The 21,391-nt window shown below is 36.7% G+C and overlaps 1 protein-coding gene across 1 annotated transcript in view; it reads right to left on the minus strand.

The window, feature by feature from the left end:
* Positions 1-368: 368 nt before the first annotated feature.
* sema3d (sema domain, immunoglobulin domain (Ig), short basic domain, secreted, (semaphorin) 3D) overlaps positions 369-21,391 on the minus strand; it is a 39,296-nt gene continuing 18,273 nt past the window's right edge. Inside the window, exons 3-15 of the mRNA XM_038268696.1 lie at positions 18,228-18,388; positions 16,478-16,540; positions 16,201-16,320; positions 16,008-16,101; positions 13,994-14,122; positions 10,288-10,424; positions 4,930-5,044; positions 4,659-4,728; positions 4,413-4,557; positions 3,569-3,791; positions 3,200-3,288; positions 2,900-2,941; positions 369-659 (exon numbers count right to left, since the gene is read on the minus strand). Of these exons, the coding sequence (XP_038124624.1) occupies positions 498-659; positions 2,900-2,941; positions 3,200-3,288; positions 3,569-3,791; positions 4,413-4,557; positions 4,659-4,728; positions 4,930-5,044; positions 10,288-10,424; positions 13,994-14,122; positions 16,008-16,101; positions 16,201-16,320; positions 16,478-16,540; positions 18,228-18,388 (1,550 nt within the window). The 3' untranslated portion in view covers positions 369-497. The remainder of the gene's footprint in view (positions 660-2,899; positions 2,942-3,199; positions 3,289-3,568; positions 3,792-4,412; positions 4,558-4,658; positions 4,729-4,929; positions 5,045-10,287; positions 10,425-13,993; positions 14,123-16,007; positions 16,102-16,200; positions 16,321-16,477; positions 16,541-18,227; positions 18,389-21,391) is intronic.

The following is a 21,391-nucleotide window of genomic DNA, read 5'->3' on the forward strand; positions in this document are numbered from 1 at the left end:
TGTCTAATAATATGGCAGAGTGACCCATAACTGTTGGGTAGTGTTTCTGTAGATCTTAGACACATGCATGAAAAGACAAAGAACATAAACAGACAAAAACAACACACACAGCTTGTTTAAATCTAGTGATGCTGAGTGAATGTGTGTGATAACACCTACCTCAACAAAAGCCAAACTATAGCATATTTTAATCAAATCATTTTATCAAATTTGTATTATATTATGCAGTAGGACATCATGTGTGATGCAAATAAGTTTATTTTTAGTTTTTGTCTTATGTGCCTGTACATTTCTAAAAATATGGTATAAAGCATAAATTTAAAGATAATGTAGATGGTTAAAATAAATTTAATATTTTTATTTATTTATTTTTTTTGCTTGTTAATACTTGCTGTCTTCTGTTTAAGATGTTTATTAATGTAAATAATTATTTTCTTGAGGACTCTAAAGCCCAAAGATAAAAGGGCTCCACAGCTGCAAATAATTTCCTCTTTTTCTTACCTCTTAGATGCCGGGACGTATCGTGAGCATGAGTGCCCATCCCATGCACAATAGGGGTCTCGTGCAAGACAGCATTCAGCACAAGCCTGGCCATACAGGTGACATCTGCTGAGGGAAACTTGAGCAAGCCCTTCTCTGGAGCCCACATAAAGTTGTTGCTGAAATCAAAAGCATTATTTTAATTTGTGTCAAGAACAACACACTGAACTTATGGTCACTTATCTTAAAACGTAAGATTAATTTGAGGTTTCCATTTTTTTTTTATTGTTGTCTTTCAGGTTTTATGACAACAGAAACTGTTATACATACTAATATTTAAAGATCTTAGATCTTAGCATAGATCTTTTCACATTTGATAGATTTCAGAGCTATAGCTAGACAGACAGACGGACAGACAGACAGACGGACAGACAGACAGAATATAATTATTTTCTGTACATGTAAAGCATTTTGTAATGTTTGATGGAGTTGATTTGGGAGCTGGGAATCACTCTAATGTCTGCAGAGGTAAACTCAGCTTACTTTTAACAAGGATACTGGTATTTAGTATTTTCCAGTTTATGATTTTATGATTTATGACTTTTTTTTTTGTTTTTTGTTCTGGGTTGTTACAAAACAGTGAAACTAATCAGTTTTTTTCTGATGACAGAAAATTTAGTCAGATGACAATTGTAGATATTTGGACTCTTCATTAAAATAACAGCCTACAAGACCTATTCAAACTCGTTTTGTTACACAAAACATACAAATATGCAGCGTCTAAAATAAATCTTAACCCTGTCATAAAAAAAAAAAAAATCACTACCAGCTGGGAATTTTAATGTATTCATACAGAAATGTGATAAAAAAGAAATGGCAAAGGGGTACGTATGACATGCAAATGTATGAATGTAAAGCAAGTTCAAAAAGTCATGCAAAACACAAAAATGAGAATGGAAAACACAAAAGTTAGACTAGCACATGCAAATGATTAACACTGTAATCCCAGAAATTAGTGAGCAGGAAAGTGGACAGACCTTGAAAATACAAAACCCGCTGCAAATACATAAAGGATGCTAATACAAATCCACAAAAGACATGGAAATGGAAAATCCTGCAAGTTGCAAAAACAACTGTGAGTTAAAGGTATAGAGGAGCATGTTCTTTTCCGGCTGTGTCGTCAAATAAGTGGTCCTTCTAATAGTCAATCATTCGGTGATATGTTTACGTAAGACCGTTCGACATGCTCATCCACAGTTTCACTTAACGGTGGTGAGTCTGACATAGTGGAACAATCACAAATCTTCTTTTGGAAAGTAAGCATGTATGAGCAATGCAAATAGCAACTTTTTAACTGAGCCTGCACAAAGAGAAATTGGCTTGTGCATGCTATCGCACACGTTATTTACGAAAATCCAAACAACATCTCTGCATAATGTAAGTGCTCCAGGCAACTAGAGGGAGACAATCCTCAAGACATATGAGACCAGACCATAGACATCACTAGGAATTACTTATAGAGCGGAAAATACCCAAATACAAACAGGAGGTCATTCAAAGGAAATTTGGAGGAGCAAAAGAAAAAGAATCCCTTTATTTTTATTTTTTTAACACAATCTGGCTGAGATTTCATTTATGCCGTTTTTTAGGGTCTGGCCCTCATAGCACAAGGGAGAGAAAAGCTTGTTTTCAGCTTTTATTAACACTCAGTTGTTTTTGCTACTAGCATAATTTTTCCTTTGCATGCGTTCTGTGTGTTAGTATAATTATGAAGTGTTTGTAGCGTTTTTTTCAATTTCCATCTCTATATTTTCTGTTACAACAGCATTTCTCCATCGCAGTGGTTTTCCTCTGTATATATTTCATGTGGAAATCTAATATTTTAGATTTTAAGTCTAATTTTTGTTTTTACAGGCCTTTTTTCAATTGTATGTGAATTCATGCATTTAAAAAGCATTTGGGCAGCTGCCCAACAGTAAAAAGTAAAGCACTGTCAAATAGCAATTTATGTGTTTGTTAGTGATAAGAAATCCTATTTATTCAAAGCTTTTAATTTTAATAAATAAAAAGAAGTGGTCTGAGTTGTGCGACAACACTAAAATGTAGGCAAGCTGTGCAAAGAGATCAAACAGTGCTCACGATTAATAAAGATTGTGATTGGGGTTGAAGTGTCTGCTGACACTTCTGACCCCAAAGTAATGAGACGGAAGAGTGAAAGGGCTGCAGAAGGAGAACTGTCTAACACAGGGAGTCAACCTGAATGCATGTATAAACAAAGGGCAAATAAAAATACGTCTTGTGACATATCAGGCATGCATCATGAGACATACTGAAAGCATGAGGTGTGAATTAAACCAGAGAACATAGACGTTTTGTGGACATGTAATGTAAGACTCTAAGAGCAAACTGGAAAAGAGACCTTTTTAGACGAAAGCTCCAATGTTAAGATAGGAGATGACGCCTGTAGAAACAAAAAAGATAAATAAATCAAATTTTTACATTAATATAACACTGGCAGGTTTGACATTAATACAAATAATATATGATGTTGTTGGTAAACAGATTAATAAATCTGCCAGCTTGCAAAATTTCAATTACAAGGCCATGCCAACCCTTTTGTGGTTTTATGAGCTTCACTATTAACAGAGACAGGAATATAGAGGTCTGCAGCAATGGATACTGCAATGTATTGTTTCAATAATTAAGCTGTCAGACGTACTTGAAAGACCTGAAGCTCCTCAAGAATTACTTCCTCTGTCAACCAGTTCTCTTGGGTAATGCTCACAACCTTCAGTACTGAACCAGCATCTATAGAAGCAAAGTGAAAAAGGATAAATTCAACCAAATCATCAAACCAAAAAAATTTTCCGTATCTATTATGTAAAACAGACTTGTTATGTGAAGGATCTTTTTTATACTCAGTAAAAATAGTTGATAGTTTAACATCAATGAATCTCAAACTACAACATATGTTTTCTGTCAGTAACATACATGTGCAATTGTGCAATTCAGTAGTTGTTGCTGCACCGAAATCTGTGGTAGAGAATTACTCTGCCCTCTGGTGTTTCTAAAAAGAAAAGTGTCTTACCTGTTCCCAAGAACATGACCTCATATTGCCCATCATCTGCCAAAACCCTGTCCACCACAATGTTAGTTAAGGAGTAATCCACTCGGACACGTGTGAAGACCGGCCGCCCAGTCAAAGGGTAAACTGAGCGGTGCATCAGAGGATGGAGTCGAATGAAACTGATCACCTCATCTGGAAAGTCTTTGGTGGTCTTGATTCTCGGATCATATGTTTTGCTGGGACACTAAAAGAAAAAAAAGAAAGCTGTAATGTTCTTTTGTTCATAAATAGAGGTCAAATTTTGCTGTATAGTTTTTAAACTATTAACAATTTCTCAACTGTGAGTTTAACAACATAAATCTTATCCTAACTCTCTCAGTATTTCTTAATGTGGGTCTCCATCTAGTGGTGAAAATTCTAACTGCATGACAGAGCATAAATGTGAAACATCTGTGCCTCTCCATCCCCAGCCCCCTCCCTTGCTTCATTATGTGCATTATTTTAGACTGAGCCCTCACTCAGTATTGCATCTGAGTTTTATAAAGCACAGAATCCCCCATGCATCCTGTTCATTGCCTTGATTAGAATTCTTAAACAAATTAAGCGAGTTCCTGATTAACATGTCATGTCACCTCATGAAAGCCAAGGCTGGGTCACTTATAATAAGGCTGGGTGAGCAGATGCTGCTGCATACCCTGCAGGGTCTTCTGTATTATTCCTGAATGTGTAGATTAGATCATGTTTATTATTTTGTGATTTAAAAGAAAGCTGGGGATTCTTTTTTACAAACATGTCCAAATAAAATCTGGAGCTTAAAAGGACCAAATTTTTCTCTATATATTCATCCATGTGTTGGACAGCATACCATTCCAGGACGGGGATATGGTATTCTCCCCTCGTATTCCACCCATCTGTGGTCTGGCCCTTCTTTGTGGGAGTATGGTCCATTGAACACCGCCCTTATGTCTGCCATGCTGTATACACATACAGCTGAGCCCCGGAAAATGGAACTTAAAGAAAACATAAAACACAGAGCGATGTAAGCAAAGGGTGAAAGATCATGTTTTTAAAAATTGCAGTAAAAAAAAAAGATCAAAGAAAGCTGTCTCACCTGGAAGTCGAAAAGACTGCATACACTATGGGGTTTTTGTCATCTCTGGTATGGAGTAGAAAGATGTCCTCTTCAATAAAGTAAAGAAACACAACGGTTATTTTGAAAGATGCTGTACAGTCCTCATCACCAGACTATAATATTAACACTTTAACCACAGCACCTATGATTATCCAGTTATTACTTCACTTAACTCCTCACAGATGGACTCTTTTAGAAGATAAATGCTGTTCTATTGTCATGATCACTTTTAAATCAGATAGTCACTTACGGAGCTCATCAAAATGTGTGTCCACACCATCTGGTCCTGGAATAGAACACACAAGCCTGGCTTTGAGGAAGGTGGTCCACTTACTGGTTAGACTCCTCAGCCCACCGACATCATTCTGAGTAAATAAGTAGATGCATAATTTCATATTATTGTCTAGATTTGAAAAACACATACTTGGTATTTATATTCAATTAAATGTCATTATGGTAACAGTTATATGCTAAATAATCAAAACAGAAAATTATTGCAGAAAATAATAACATTTTTGTAAGGTCACAAATATATAATTAAGTTATAGTTGCTGTATAGCAGAACATCATTTGTTATGATCATCAGATAGACTCTAACTTCTGATGTGTTTACCTGTACAGCATATCGATCACAGAACAAACAAAGAATTAGCTCCACCTTTTCACTATAGTACTATTACATCTATTTAACATGGGTGGTCAGTGATGATCTGAAACTGATAAGCACTGAAGGTTAATCAATATTTGTCTCTAAATAACTAGGCAAGATTTGTTTCATGGCACAAAGTGAAGCAAGAACCATGAGATTATTAATACAAAGATGATGAATCATATAGTGGATAGAAAATGGACAATTGTAAAAATATATTGTAAACAGTTATCATTATCAATCAATCCTATGCTTTATTAACTATTTTGCAGTTTGAGACTATTTTAAACACAAATATTTTTCTCTAAGTCCAGAACTTGAGTGCTACAATCCTTCCCTCTCATTCACACAGACTTCTTTGTCTGTGCATCCTTCATTCCATCATATATAGAAACCTTCTTAGTGACATAATTCCTTCCTACTCTGTTCCATTGCAGCATGACGAACAGCTCCTTTAAATTGGGCATCAGATTTACCGAAAAAGTATATTTACACTTGATGATGAAGCGACATGATACAATTTCTAACAAGCAGATGAGCCGGATGGGAAGTCAGAAATGGGTGGAGTAAAGCAGATCTGGTCATTTCAAGGTAAGGCAGATGGATCCTGAATGTGTTGAGTGATGAGTGCCACATGGCAACAAGTTGCAGTGGATGATGGAGAATACATGAAATGCATCCCTTCACCAACACCCCTGAATTAAAGGGATATCCTTTGTCAGCATGTCATGCAGCCTTACAGAGGCCTAGAAGGCAGCCGTTCATTTGAATGGACTGAACACACCTGCTGTAAAAACATATGATCAAATTATTTGATAATGAATGGATAAAAGACCTTAGATATAGAAATGCTAGTTTATGCTGTTTTAAGAGATTATTTATTAATTTAAAAAGCCAATTCAAATTCTAGACTGCTGAATGTTGTATAAATGGGGTTTAAAGAAAAAAAACACGGAGTGATTGGAATCTGTAGATCATATACATTGTTTTATGTTTAAATTTGATCACTGCTGCTTATACACTATATTGCCAAAAGTATTTGCTCACCTGCCTTGACTCACATATGAGCTTAAGTGACATCCCGTTCCTAATCCATAGGGTTCAATATGACGTCGGTCCACCCTTTGCAGCTAGAACAGCTTCAACTCTTCTGGGAAGGCTGTCCACAAGGTTTAGGAGTGTGTTTATGGGAATTTTTGACCATTCTTCCAGAAGCGCATTTGTGAGGTCGCACACTGATGTTGGACGAGAAGGCCTGGCTCTCAGTCTCCGCTCTAATTCATCCCAAAGGTGTTCTATCGGGTTGAGGTCAGGACTCTGTGCAGGCCAGTCAAGTTCATCCACACCAGACTCTGTCATCCATGTCTTTATGGACCTTGCTTTGTGCACTGGTGCACAGTCATGTTGGAAGAGGAAGGGGCCAGCTCCAAACTGTTCCCACAAAGTTGGGAGCATGGAATTGTCCAAAATGTCTTGGTATGCTGAAGCATTCAGAGTTCCTTTCACTGGAACTAAGGGGCCAAGCCCAGCTCCTGAAAAACAACCCCACACCATAATCCCCCCTCCACCAAACTTTACACTTGGCACAATGCAGTCAGACAAGTACCGTTCTCCTGGCAACCGCCAAACCCAGACCCGTCCATCAGATTGCCAGATGGAGAAGCGCGATTCGTCACTCCAGAGAACGCGTCTCCACTGCTCTAGAGTCCAGTGGCGGCGTGCTTTACACCACCGCATCCGACGCTTTGCATTGCACTTGGTGATGTATGGCTTGGATGCAGCTGCTCAACCATGGAAACCCATTCCATGAAGCTCTCTGCGCACTGTTCTTGAGCTAATCTGAAGGCCACATGAAGTTTGGAGGTCTGTAGTGATTGACTCTGCAGAAAGTTGGCGACCTCTTCGCACTATGCGCGTCAGCATCCGCTGACCCCGCTCCGTCAGTTTACGTGGCCTACCACTTCGTGGCTGAGTTGCTGTCGTTCCCAAACACTTCCATTTTCTTATAATACAGCTGACAGTTGACTGTGGAATATTTAGGAGCGAGGAAATTTCACGACTGGATTTGTTGCACAGGTGGCATCCTATCACAGTTCCACGCTGGAATTCACTGAGCTCCTGAGAGCGACCCATTCTTTCACAAATGTTTGTAAAAACAGTCTGCATGCCTAGGTGCTTGAATTTATACACCTGTGGCCATGGAAGTGATTGGAACACCTGATTCCAATAATTTGGATGGGTGAGCAAATACTTTTGGCAATATAGTGTATGTTATCACTGCTGCACTTTAAAAATCGAAATGTCTTGAGAGCTGTACTGAACAAAATTTCTTTTTATATACACTGTGTGTACAAAATGACAATAAAGTCTGTCTATGTCATATAATACAACTACTATATTCATAATTCAAGAAATATTGTCTGGTGAAATATCTTGCTGCATGTACAAATGATTCACTTATTTTAAGTACCTTTGCCTGACGTTTTGTGTTTTTATCTGTGTTTTTCACATACACTTATTTTAGCAGTTTTGCATTTTTTCAATAACATTGATTTATTAGATTTTGGGCCTTACTAGAACCACTACATAGTTAGCAGAAACCCTACCTGTTTTATATAGAAGCAATAAAGAACAAATTTAGGGTAAGAGACACAAAATGTTGTTCTTTAAGGATGGTTCTAAAATTAAGAGGTATTTCTGAAAACAATTCATGTTTCCTCTTAGTATATAAATGACTCTTTAAATTGCAACCTTTGCTACTTTAAAAAGCACTCATAAGTAGCTCATGGTAAAGCACTGAGAGGTAAGTTGACAAGGTACACAAAATGCTAAGAGTTTCGTACATTTAAAAACCAGACAAAGTTTGAGTGCCTCAGTCCAAAAATGCAAACACGTAATGAAGATGTTCCACATAGAGACTCATCAGAAAGAAGTAATCTTAAAAGCCCTCAGCCATATCCTTTCACAAGGAAGGAGAGTCATCCACCAACAGGGAAGGTATAGTTAAAAAAAAGAACTCAATCAGGGCAAAACATGGTAGAGGAAGAAAAACAGGGTTGTAATTCAAATGACTCTCCTTCAAGCCTACCTTATAGATTTTGGCCAAGAGATTAGCATGCTAAAAGGGTTTCCTCTAAAGTCTAAGCAATAGATCTTTAATTGCTGATTGCAAACTGCTATGTCAGTTAATTACAATTGCTGTGGCAAATTAAAATCTAAGCACTTTTACTAAAGTGTGAGGATATGTTTAATTTCTTTTGACAGTTAACCTTTAATTAAAAAGGAAACATGTTAAAACTGTCCTTGCATAACATTATTTTGATCTTCCCCTTTCTTAGTTATAAGCCTGAACCATTAATTGCATTGGTTGTAAAATGTTTTCTCTTAAGGTACAATCTCTGGCATGCATGAGCATAAAAAAAAGTTTGTAGTTTTTTTAAGGAGCTAAGTGGCAAGAAACAAGTGTTTATCATAATATCATAGGAGACTGCATTAAGCTTTTCCTATAGAAGCCATGTAATGAATATGTTCAGATATGATATAAAGTTGACAGCAATAACATTATAAGCGGCATTCTGCCATGTGCTAGCTTTAAGCAAAGCAGATAAAGACAAATGTATTTATAATGCCTTTTTTTTCTCCAGGATACATAAAACACTTCCTTTAAAACAAGCTCAAAGATCTCTATCTGTTTGTGATATTGAGTGAATATGGCTCCTTCATGCAAAATAGAGGACATTTACTCCTCTTACTGTCTGTTTTAAAATACATTTAATCTTACAACCTGATTGTCACTAAATAACAGAATGACATATTATACCCCTAGTTAGTACGACACACATTTGTCTTGCTAAAGCATTTTAAATGCTGTCAAGTTACAGCTGGAAAATCCATTGTATTTTATTTTTTGCAAAAACCAATCTGAGGCATGGGCATATAGAGTTTGTATGGGAAGTGTTACATTGGGTGTGTGTGCAGTGACTGTCTATTTATGTGCATGTGATGGTGGGAACGTGATTGTTACTGTGTGGTTGTTTATCTATTAGGCTGGGTTTTGGCCTGTCCTTCAACTAGATCATCCTTTGTACCCCACCAAACGTGGGGCCTATCTTCTCCCCCATCGCACTCCCTGTAGGTGACAAGTACCATTGCCTCGACACCGGTTCATCAGGTTCACATCTGCGGCCCTGAATTAAACACTCTATTGGAGAAACCTAATAAACAAAAGAGCACTTACACATATACCCACATGTGATGGGATTCAAGTGCGCACTTATACACAAAGCCTAAAGATATACTCTAAAAAAGCTTAAGTTGCCACTAAATATGTCTTGTATGTAGTTACTGATACATTGCTATTTTTTGCTTTTTGTTTCTCTCTCTCTGCTGGTGTAGAAACAGACTTCTTGTGTGTTATTCTGTATTCTCTTTAGCCTTCATTCTCATCCTCTATTGTTTCTATTTTGTTAACCTTTTACCCCATCTTTCTCCATTACTTTCTTGCCTTTTCTCATGTATTTAGATCTCTGTGTCCCCTGAATTTGAATAAACCCTAAGGCAAATTCTAATTCAATTTTTAATATCTTTATAAAGCAGAGCAACAAAGTGAAAGCTGTAAAGCTGCACTTGATTTTGAAAGCAAATCTATATAGCTTCTCCTTGGCTGCCAGACAACAGTTCTGAAGACTATACTACTGGACAGAAAACGAAAAAAAAAAAGAAACAAAAAAATATACAAATCTGAAAAGTATGGTATTTGTATTCATTTTAAAATATTTGAAAGTCATTCATGATTTTATCTCAATTAACAATTACAAGTCAATGACGTACATTGAAATCTAAGGTTTAAAAGAGCACAATAATAAAAAAATTCACAAGCTATAAATTCTTATGAAAGGCACTGTACCGCTTCTTCAAAGAACTTCCCACTGTCCTCACTTTCCTTGAGTAATAGCTCACCTTGCACACACGAGCCACACGGGAGAGGATGCTCTTGTCGTTGCCCTCCCATGACGCTTCACGAAAGAAAAAATATATCTTGTCATCATCAGGATTGTATGTGTCAGCGATGGAGTGAGCAGAGATAAATCTGGCCTCTGCAGAAACAGAAGAAAGAAAAAAGGAAGAGAGAAGATAAGACTCAGATAATGGTTTCTCCATTAAGTTCAATCTCAAGGTGGCTTTAAAACCACAGTATGCCCAATGGTAGCTGTTAACTACTGCTTCTTTTACCTTAAGTTTGCTGTGCTGTCTACTCGCTTTTAAACTGAGTAATTTCTCTGAGTGAGCAAATAACTTTATTTGAAGAATGTGTTGATTTTAAAGTATTTGACTTTATATCAAATGAAAGATAATGATGACATTTTATATTTTGCTTATTGGCAGAGAACACAATTATTGATATGAAAGGAGATGTTTGAAATTTCCTGCTGCCCTGCAACTCACTGATCTGTCCCTGCTTTGCTGTCTCTTGTCTTTTCTGAGCCCTTGGATCTTGCCAGCTGGTCTCTCAATGCAACTGATATATATTTTTTTTCTACTGGAAGACAGTGAAAAGGGGATCCTTCCAGTCCTGCCGGGACATACTTTGTGGCATACACAATGGACTCATTGAAGGCTTGGAGGATGGTGTGTTTTACAATGTTGTCAGTGGAGGATATCGAAGATGTATGCATTTTCAGAAATCGGACACTGAGATTTCTCCTGTTTGGATTCGGAGGATACCTGATGTATCTACAATTACAGAGGATGTCTGCCCTAATTTTGGCATTGGTCAGGCTGCTGGCAGCGGTTCACGCGCTTGAGATGGGATAATATCTTGGATGTACGCGCTCACTTCAAGGCAGAAAAGCCCAACAAATTTGGAATATTGGATTTGCCATGTGGAGCCAGCAAGAAAAGACTCAGGGCTGACAGAACATTCCTGTGCAGCCTGCTCTCAAAACAATGTAGAATGTGTTATTTTGGATTTGGCCTTCTCCTCCTCTGCTGAGATTTTTGTCTCGTGTTTATATAAATTTTCTTGTGTCAAGGATAAAGTGTGAAATATGCTTTTTTTTCTCCCCCCACTTCCTCCCCAATGTGGAGTTAACATGAAGTAAATAGTGGAGTAAATGTGGAGTAAATAGTGGAGTAAATAGTGGAGTAAATAGTTCCCCCTTCCATTCCCAACCCACTTTAGTGGGATCCCTTTAAGCTGACAGCCATCCAACTCGTGTTCTCTCCTCTCGTAGCATTGTCAACACAAAATGGTGACAAAAAACTATTTTTACATGTATATAGGTGTTGCACTTAAGTAGTTGCATTTTTACATGAAAAGCCAGTCCATAGGGCTCATTATGCTCGACACACGTACAATCTGCGACAAGCCACTCATCACAGTGTTTGCAGTATTTATAATCTGTGCAGCTTTTCCTCCATTCTGGCCAGCTTCGGAGGGGCATGTCTAGCACAAAAGGCAAGCTGAAAACACCTTGCTTTATGAGGAAGTAGAAAACACAGTTGTTTACAACTTTTTAAAAGTGTCTCCATGTCGTCCAAAACAGTAATTTTTTTTCCAGGAGTTTTTCACAATCTGTTGATAGTGGTGATGTTTATGGGGGTACATCACAGAATGTCTCCAGATTTTTTCATTTTTAAACCCTCGCTAGTAGACGCTGCAGCTCGCTTGCAATGTTTTTTACACGGATCTGTGCATAGATGCAAATTTTCCTAGGTGTGCAGTGCAGAAATATTGTCTGCATGGATGCCACAAGAAGGGCATGGAAGCCCAAAATTACATAATTTGACAGTGTAGACCTCGCAGACCTCAAAAACGTCAAGCTTAAACCAAGCTTTAGAATATAGATTTTTTGTTTTCCTAATGAAAAGGAAAAGCACTTCATCAGCTCATTAATCCTAAAAACATTTTTTCTTTATGTTGTGGAAAGAGGTCAATAATTTATACAGATTTTAACCTAAAATTTCTGGTGAAACATATTTTACTTTTATATTCTGACACTTGCAGGTTTTACCATCTACCTCATAAATGCTTTATTTACTAAAACCAAATATCAGGTAGCGGAAAATCCCAGAACCCCTTGCAAGGTTTGAAGGCTCTCTTTTGGGAATCTCACTGCTACTAAAAAAGGATTGAAGTTCTACACACTGCAAAAATGATCTAGAAATAAGTGAATTTACTCTTAATTTAAAGCAGGAAAATAAGATCGTTTGCCAATGTAATTAGTATTCTTTACTCTTAGAATAAGTTAATTAGATAATATGCACTTGAAATAAGACCTTGCAGTTCTTTTTTATTATTTTAAGTGTAAATTGTCTCGTTTCAATGTCTCATCCCCTCAATGGAAGAAAAAAAATGCACTTATTTTAAGAAAAAAATTACTTAATTAGATTTACCTTTTTGCAGTGCATAAACCACCCCTCAACAATTTGTAAAGTAAAAGGGAATTTACTGTGGTAAATGTGTATATTATATCCAGGCAGTTAAAAATAGGCTAGAGTTTAGGAATGATGAAAAAACGAGTTTTGTTGATGCATACCTGCCTTCACACGTGAAAATCATAAAAGCATACTATTAGTTACTGAAAGGCATTAATTTTATTGACTGTGTAAGAATATTACATGTAAAAAAAAGACTAGAACCTTCTCTTGCAGATTATTTATAAAGGTGCTGTGAGCTCCAATTTATTGAAGAGAAAGAGAAAAATGTAATTTGAGTTTGTATTTCTTAGATTTTCCTGTCTAACAAATCATTTAATTACTTCAACATATTTTGTATTTTACTAACTACTTTCACAAAGCCATATGTAAGTAATAGAAAAATATTATGGTTTCCACCCATTTTTAAACATTGATCAATAAAGGTAATAAAGCCTTCAAAAAATCAGAGAGAAGAGAAATGAACCAGAGACATATTTCCGTAAATATCCAGATTCAGAGGGACCCATGACGAAAAGTTAAAAAGTTTCAATGACAGTTAATCAACATTAGCTCAGCTTCTCTTAGCCAAGCCAAACACCAGAGGGTGATTCTCCAACTGGGACAGCTTGATAAACTGTTGCTAACACGCTCGACAGAAGGTCATTTTACTTATGCCTCATTGGGAAAAAGATGTTGCACAGGCTTGCAGGAATATGGGGTGCTGTCTGGCTGCCCCTCCACCAGCACATGCTGTTTACACACACCAAGAGACTACGAGCCTGAGACAGACAAAATTAGTCCAAACATCCCTGACCATGTGGTTGTGAAATGTTGAGACCATGTGCAAAGATTTAGTTTCTGGAGACAACTGTTGATACATGACAGCCTGTCAGTGGTTTGAAAACACTTAAGACTGAGGATGTGCACGCAGAGAGGTCGCCCTGCTCCATGATGACTCTGCATGGTTTTGAGTGTGTGTCTGTGCATTCGACTTAGACTGTGAACTTAGTGACACACTGTAAATTCCCCTGTAGGTGTGGCCCCTGTTCAGCTGTGGCATTCATATAAAAGTTCCAGTGCAATGAATAAGTAGACTGTTTCCTTCTCTCTGGAATGCCAATAACCATCCTAATGGTACAGGCAGGCTCTTTGTGACCACAGAAAGGCTAAAACTATTGTAAAAACCCAAAGCAAGTTTTGGGTGTTTTCGTTATGTTATAACGCATAGATGTGCAATTATGTGTACCATTGATCCAGTGGTCTTCAGAGATGTCTGTGCGTATGTAGTGCTGGTCAGGCAGAGGACCCAAGGAGCGTGTGAATGTAGCGTCTTTCCCAAGGAAGTCGGATGATGTCCCCACATACAGGTACTGATCTGGAGAGAGATTTCATTTGTTTAGTTACAATAATAAGGATAATAAAGACAATGATTGTACATATCAGTACAGATGCAGTGTCATGCAAAATAAAATCATAAACCTTAAAGTAAATTTTTTTATGTAGTTCTTAAAACCTTCAATTTCACAATACTTTTTTTTTATTTAATGGAGTGGACTGAAACAAAGAGCGCAGTGCTTTTTTTTAAAGTAGAAGTAAATGTTTTTTCTTTTTTTTTAATACACCAGAATTGTATGTTTTGTAACTAATTGCTTTCAGAAATTACCCAGTCTGTAAATAAGGTAAACAAAAAAAGAGAGAAAATACAGTTTATTAATAAAAGCCTCAGAAATGTAATTAAGAGTGAATGTGTATGGCTGTTAAGAGGTCCTGCTGTTTGAAAGTTGTGGGTTTACTTACAGCTTCCTCCTGCCACACAATAATGAGCCACTGGGCAAGGCACTTAATACAAGGTTGCCTAATTATCTATGTTTTGGTCTATTAATGTGTGCACATTTGGGAGTGTGATTGGGTGATTGGACTATAGCTAAAATATCTTTTAATGCAAAGCAGCATTATATAAAATCAGTCACTTTACCATTTACAAAAATAACACATGCAACCAAATAACACAATGAAGAAACACAAATATATCCAATTAGAATAATAATGTAGTGTTTAAAGCAGTGATATAGTGAAGTTATAAAACAATATTGCAAAATTATAACATTTCGTGGTGCACTGTTGAGTACATCATATAAAACTGAAAAGAGTATAACACAGACCATCAAGATGTTGCTGTTACCCATACAGGCAGGTCAGAGACCATTAATCTCAGAACCAAACTAATTGGAAATAGGAGGAGCTGCATAAATCAATGGTGAAGATAACAGAATCCCTTCACAGCACATTTTATCATTTTTTAACTATAGCACATTTCACAGACATAGGACTCAAAGTGAAAAACAAAATAAAAAATGTAAAAACAAAGAAAGGTCCTGCCTTAAAAAATCTGTAGATGATTCTTAAAATAGTCTGTTGAATCTGCAGCACTGAGATGGTGGGAGAGCATTCCAAAGCCTCTGGGCCACAACCTGAAAAGCTAAGTCTTCATGGGCTTTGAAACAGGTATTTGGTACCACTGCATTTGATTTGACAAATTCAAAATCTTGAGGGGAATAAAGGCTCAAAAAGGTCCAATATGTATTTGAGAGCTTGGTCATGAAGTGTCCTGAAAGTTAAGATCAATTTCTTTTTATTTATTTATTTATGTTTTATTATTTCTCAATTACAGGGGGAGCCGGGGCAGGCTGAATATGGTCTATGTTATGTGTATAAAACATTTCTAAACCCATTACAGTAGTCTTTCCTTTGACAATTAAAAACTGTTTGCATTATTTATATTTGAATATCATACATTCATTCTAGGCAAGTATTCATGATAAAAAGTGGAAAAAATCAAGGTATAAAAATACATTTCATTAGATATTCTAGTGATCTCTCCATGTCCACATTTTTTTACCTGCTTTTCAATACAAGAACACAACCTAGAGGATTATGTACGATTTATATTAACTTGCCTTACTTAATCTCGTTTCTGAACTAATGTGAACCAAAAAATGCCAAAAAGCAAGGTTTCTGTCAGCATGAACAATAAATGACAGAGAGGATGCCGAACATGATTATAATTGTTTATGACTTTAGTCAATATTACTTTCTTATTCCTTGAGAAACGACAACCTGTCTACTTCTAACACAGAGGCATTGTAGGACGAAAGCTTAGAAAACAAATAAAAGAATTAAAATTTGAATCTGCAATGACATGGCTGTCCTGAAATACAAAAGGCTCACTGTTTGAATATGTGAACCGAACATTATTTTACCTGAAAGGACTGAGGCGAATGGCTGCAAAGGATCAAAAGGACACTTCAACCTGCCAGACTCTACTGTATTAGGCAACAGCTGGAAAACACCATCCTGTAGGTGAAAACAGGATAATATTCCTAGACTATTTAATATGATCCACAAAATGCTGCCAAAGAATGTTCATTTGATATTTACTTATTTGCATTTCACCTCTTCGTCCCCAGTGATTTCAATGAAAGCACAGGTTGGGTGGAAGGCGCCTGTCCCACAGGCATAGACATGTGTCCGGTTGTAATTGTGGAGGACTCTGACAAAGTTAGCACATTCCAACTAGAACAAGTAGGGACAGACATAACAGAGGAAAGATGAGCTACAGTATGACAGTACGTGGAATGAAAAGCATTTTAATCTTACAAAACAGCTTGTGGATTGACCAAGTAAAGTAGATTATGTTGAAAGGGTGATATTTTTGAATAAAAATACTCACATTTGCCCTTTTACCAGCAAGTTTGCAGGTTTCCTCTCTGTCCCTTAGAGCAGGCCAGTGGATCTGATGATAGATACATATATGATGGTTTTTAAGCTATTCCATTGTAGCCACAGTATGAAGCTTTAGATGCATTTTATACATGTTTCAACATTCTAATCTACATAAGTCTACATGTCTTCAAAAGATTTAGCACAGTACAAAAAATAGGCAATGGAATCAATGACTCACAACGATGGTGGGCATCATAATTAAAAGTAAAATGCAAACTTTGTAAAGTCAAATATAACATTTTATAGACATTGTTAAAAAGAAGAACCGAGAGCAACCATGACCCCTTAACCCAAGGGCCAGATTTAGCGCAACCCAAGAGTCTTCTGAAGTTGTTTTAGAGGCTTTTTTAGGGCTTAAAACAAGAGCAGCTTGAACTCTAGGATCAGATGGGTTAAAACAGTTTCCTAAAATATATTTAAAAAGTGGTGCTTATAGTAACTTTTGAGATTATGGTACTTATTCAGCTCAGAAGATCAAACAAATTATATTGTGACCTATTATTCAACATTTTAAGTGCTAGAAAGAAAGAGAGCATTTTTATAGTGGTCTTTTAATGTGCTGCACCTTGTTCATACATGTGTTATAACAAGCTTATCTGCTTAGTGTTACCTCCTCTAACCCTGCTAAGGAGGGCTATCGCCAAACTGATTCATAGCTAAGGAATTTGCACAGAAAACACAGTGTTACAATGTAATTTGTACTTGTGTCAAGGCTTAACTGAAGAGTTAAAATGTGCAGCTTATCCCACATCTGGTTTTGCCCCTGCATCCTGACAAGCATAGAAACAGTAGTAAAACCTTCACATCAAATGAGAGATAATGTGAACCTCAGGATAGAGACTGAGAATTAAAGTGTGCTTTGATTCTGTTCTACCTAATTCAAGGTAAGTTTCACAACCTGAGCTGATAATATAAATCTCAGTCTTAAGCTTTTAGTACATATCTCCCTCAGCATCAGCATCAATGGCCCAAGAGGCAACCAGCAAAGCAACACTTTGAGAGCAACACTATCAGTTAGAACAACTTGATAAAGATCAAATAAACAGTCCTCCCACTGATGGATCAACCTCAGCTGCATAAACACACGCTCATATCCACAAACTCTAGCATATGGCACCCATCTGAATGCATGTGTTTGTGTAAACGCATAATAGGAAGTGTGCATATTCTACAATTGTTTATGTATGCAGTTGTCGGGTAGTGTGAGTGTGCATGTGCCCTCGAACATGACAGCCCTGACCTCAGCAGACAGACAGATGCAGACTGTTGCTGACTGAAAGGTGAGCGCTTCTCTAAAACAAAACATGCCTGAGTGCTTTCTAGCCAAATTGAAATGGAAAAAAGTGCCTTACGTCAGCTCACTTAATGGTAGGAGAGGTTTAAGTGTCATGGGATGAGGCTAAATGACTACATGTTCCACTTTTCTGCTCTCAGCAAATAACCAAGGTCAGGGCGTTTTAAATGTCCCACAGCATGGATCTAAACTGAGTAATTTAGTTACTGTTTATGGAGAAACCATATTTGAGTAAATTTTCTAGAAGTATTACTCCATCAAAGGGTGCTTAAAGCCTCTGTAAATACTTATAAAGTCTTCCTAAACAACGTCTGAAGAGCAGGAAATGAATATCTGTTTTTCAGCTTAGATTTGAGTCCTTCCACCATCATCTTTGTTTATTTTCTTCTTTTGAGCTCCATACCTTTCTTGGGGCTTTGGCCAGATTCTCTGGGTCCAGCAGGTAGATGTGATCCTTTGCTCCAAGAAAAAGACGACCCCTCTCCTCATCCAGCAGAATGGAGTGGGAGTGCAGGCCATCAGCGGGACCCAAAAACAAATACGTACTTCCAGCCTGAAGCGATTCTGATCCAAAACAAGAGATACACAAACAGGGATTTTAAAATTCTTTGCAAGCACATAGTTTACATTTAAAAAATACACCACCTTGGGTCAAATTTCAGCACTCATTTCGGTGGAAGCAACTTTTATAAACGTAGTTTTTCGTGACAAGTGCAAAGATGTCTGGTCAGGAGAAAAACAGTATTTGCTTGACTTGGCTTAGTTTAACTTAATCCATTGTGGTTCAACTCCAAAGCTAAACTTGTTAACTTTGAAAATACATTTTAGCACTGGTGATAGGTCACCTATCACATGCTTTTAAAGCCACTTTCTTAACCATAATTTTCTTCTTTCTTACAAAATTTTAGAAAGAAGCACCTAATAATTCAAAGGGATTCCCACTAAGGTTCCCTCCACTTACCCACTGGACACCATCCCTAGATGGTTGAGCATTAGCATCAATATCAACTCTGGCTACAAAGTTGAAGGCACGAGAAACATTTCTTGCTCAGCAACTATATCATAATAGGAGTCAATATTTCCAAATAATATATTTTTCTCATGATTAAATGTATTTTACAAAGTTAATTAACCCAAAATATAACCCCCATGCAATTGATGAAGACATTTCTGTAGTTCACAGCTCACATTGTGTCCCAAGCCTTTCCAGTCTTATCCAAATATATAAAAATGCCAGATTACTTCTGCAAACTGTATTCTGAGTTTTAATTATTTACTGATGTAATGACTTCTTCCTCTCCAAGTGGCATTCAGCGACAGTAAAGGATTCGAATCCTTCCTCCGTTTTAAGCCTGTTTTGTGGTTTAAGCATCATCAATCAAGTAATCACTAAAAATCTACATACAATTGTACTATTGTGACACTCAGCAAAAAGAAATAATTTTCAAAATACTAACTGCACTACTTTCAAAAAATAACTAATGTCTGCCAGTAAAAAAGATAAAATATAAGCACATATCATGGTTCAATCATTTATAGTATGGGTTATTTGGTCTTGGGCTCCCCCTGTCTCAGACTAATCTTAGTGGAGGTTTTCTTGGAGGTGAACAGACCTACAATGGACTCGGCACTGAGTCCTTGATCTCCTTGATCTGAGGAAATCTTTTCCATCACCAGGCTCTTTTCAGTGCACTATTATAGCAACATGCCTTGAGTAAACACTGGGTCAGAGCAAGGGAGTCCTGTGGGAGTCACTCTGAAAGGATTGACATCGTGATTACCCTTATGGTGTGAAGGATTGGAGAGGTTAGGAACCTTCAATATTTGAACTTCTGGGAACCCTCCACACCACACAGTTCTGCCTAATACCTCTTCCTATATAAAGGCTCTTACATACAGAGCCCCCCACATGGTCATATCTCTCACTCCTACACACCTCATGCCCCCAGAAGACTAAACCTCAAAGAGAGATTAGACCCTCCAGCCTTTGGCTAACAATAATCTGTTCTGTAAACACACAGCACTATGAGTCCACTGAAATAGTCTGTGTGGCATTTGCTCCTCAATGTTGTACTCCACAACTAGCCTTCAGCAAGCTGATTAACGTGTTGGGCTCCACACAACTGGTGTTTATGGAGGATGTGAAATGCATTAGATCTTGAATGGCCAAAGGCTAACCTGGAACATTATTTATATTGCTATTGTTTTCTTTTTCCAATAAGTTCTCTATAAACACAGAGATTAATGCCTACTGATAATCACAACCACAGTTTCACTGCAGCCACATTGACAAAACTGATTCTACTTCATCCCTGCACTTATTTGACAGTTTTTTTTTGTTTGTTTAATTAATTCATTAATTAATTAATTTTTTTTTTTGCATAACAATCAGATGATAAGTTTGATTATGACTAATTAGCCTGAGGCTAATTTCCTAACAAGGCTATTAGTTTATCAACACAAATCTTAGAATTTGGTGTTATTTAATCAGCTGCATGAAAGTGCTTCATTAGCGAGACAAATATAAATCCCTCTTGTGTGCAAAGTAGAAAGGTAAATTAAAGCATAATTTGGATTTATAATAGGAGGCTTTCCCTTGCCTAAGATGCATAATTGTTAAATGGGACAAGGTGCTATAGTTTCTTGCCTTATTTTATTAATATAGACTGAGCTATCTGATGCAACATGTTGAAAAAAGAACCTCATCTAACTAATTAAACTATGAAGCACTGGGAAAATGAAAAGAGTATGTTTTTGCCTAAAACGTTTGCTCACACTGTCAAATACCAAATGGAAAGCTTCTGTCCACAAAAAGATTCAGATTTAGATTCAGATGACTATTATTGTTCTTTGAATGTTAAAGTGATTTTCACAGCAGTAAATGCATTAAATTCTAGCAAAAACAGCTATACATTAGAAGTTGATACATTAACAGCAGAGGAGTCAAAAGTATTTATGTTTATTACTTAAGTAGAAGTATAAATCCTGCTGTTTAAAAACACTATTGTAGATGTTAGAGTAACAACTTAAGATTTTTACTCAAGTAAAAGTGTAAAAGTACCATTTTTAAGACTATGTAAAGTATAAAGGTAAAAGTTATGCTAAAATTCTGGATCATAACTTTCTTATACTATGTTTCTTTGTTTTTTAAGTAATGGTAACAGCATCAAATTTGACTTTGCATCTTCTTGAAAAACTATTTATTTTGGTATGTGGTTAACAACAAGTTGGTGCAGTACCGAGTCCAACCAAAAGAAATTAATTGTCTGGATGAAGTAAATTATTTTGATGTTCTTTGTTGTTTTTCTCATATACCAACAGGCCGTCATAAAAAAATTAAATCACACAATACTAACTTTTTATTATTATTTAAGGATTAGAAAGTAGAGATAAATAGAAGACATAAACCAAAATGTAAGTAGAAGTAGAATTAAATAGTTGTCTGAAAAACTATTACTCCAATAAAGTACAGATAGCCAAGATTCTACTTAAGTATGGTAATTTAGTATTTGTACTTTGTTACTTGACACATCTGAATAACACTTATAGAAAATGTATTTAAACCCT

This window comes from Cyprinodon tularosa, unplaced genomic scaffold (assembly GCF_016077235.1).
Source record: "Cyprinodon tularosa strain WSP-4 unplaced genomic scaffold, ASM1607723v1 ctg71, whole genome shotgun sequence".
Taxonomy (NCBI): domain Eukaryota; kingdom Metazoa; phylum Chordata; class Actinopteri; order Cyprinodontiformes; family Cyprinodontidae; genus Cyprinodon; species Cyprinodon tularosa.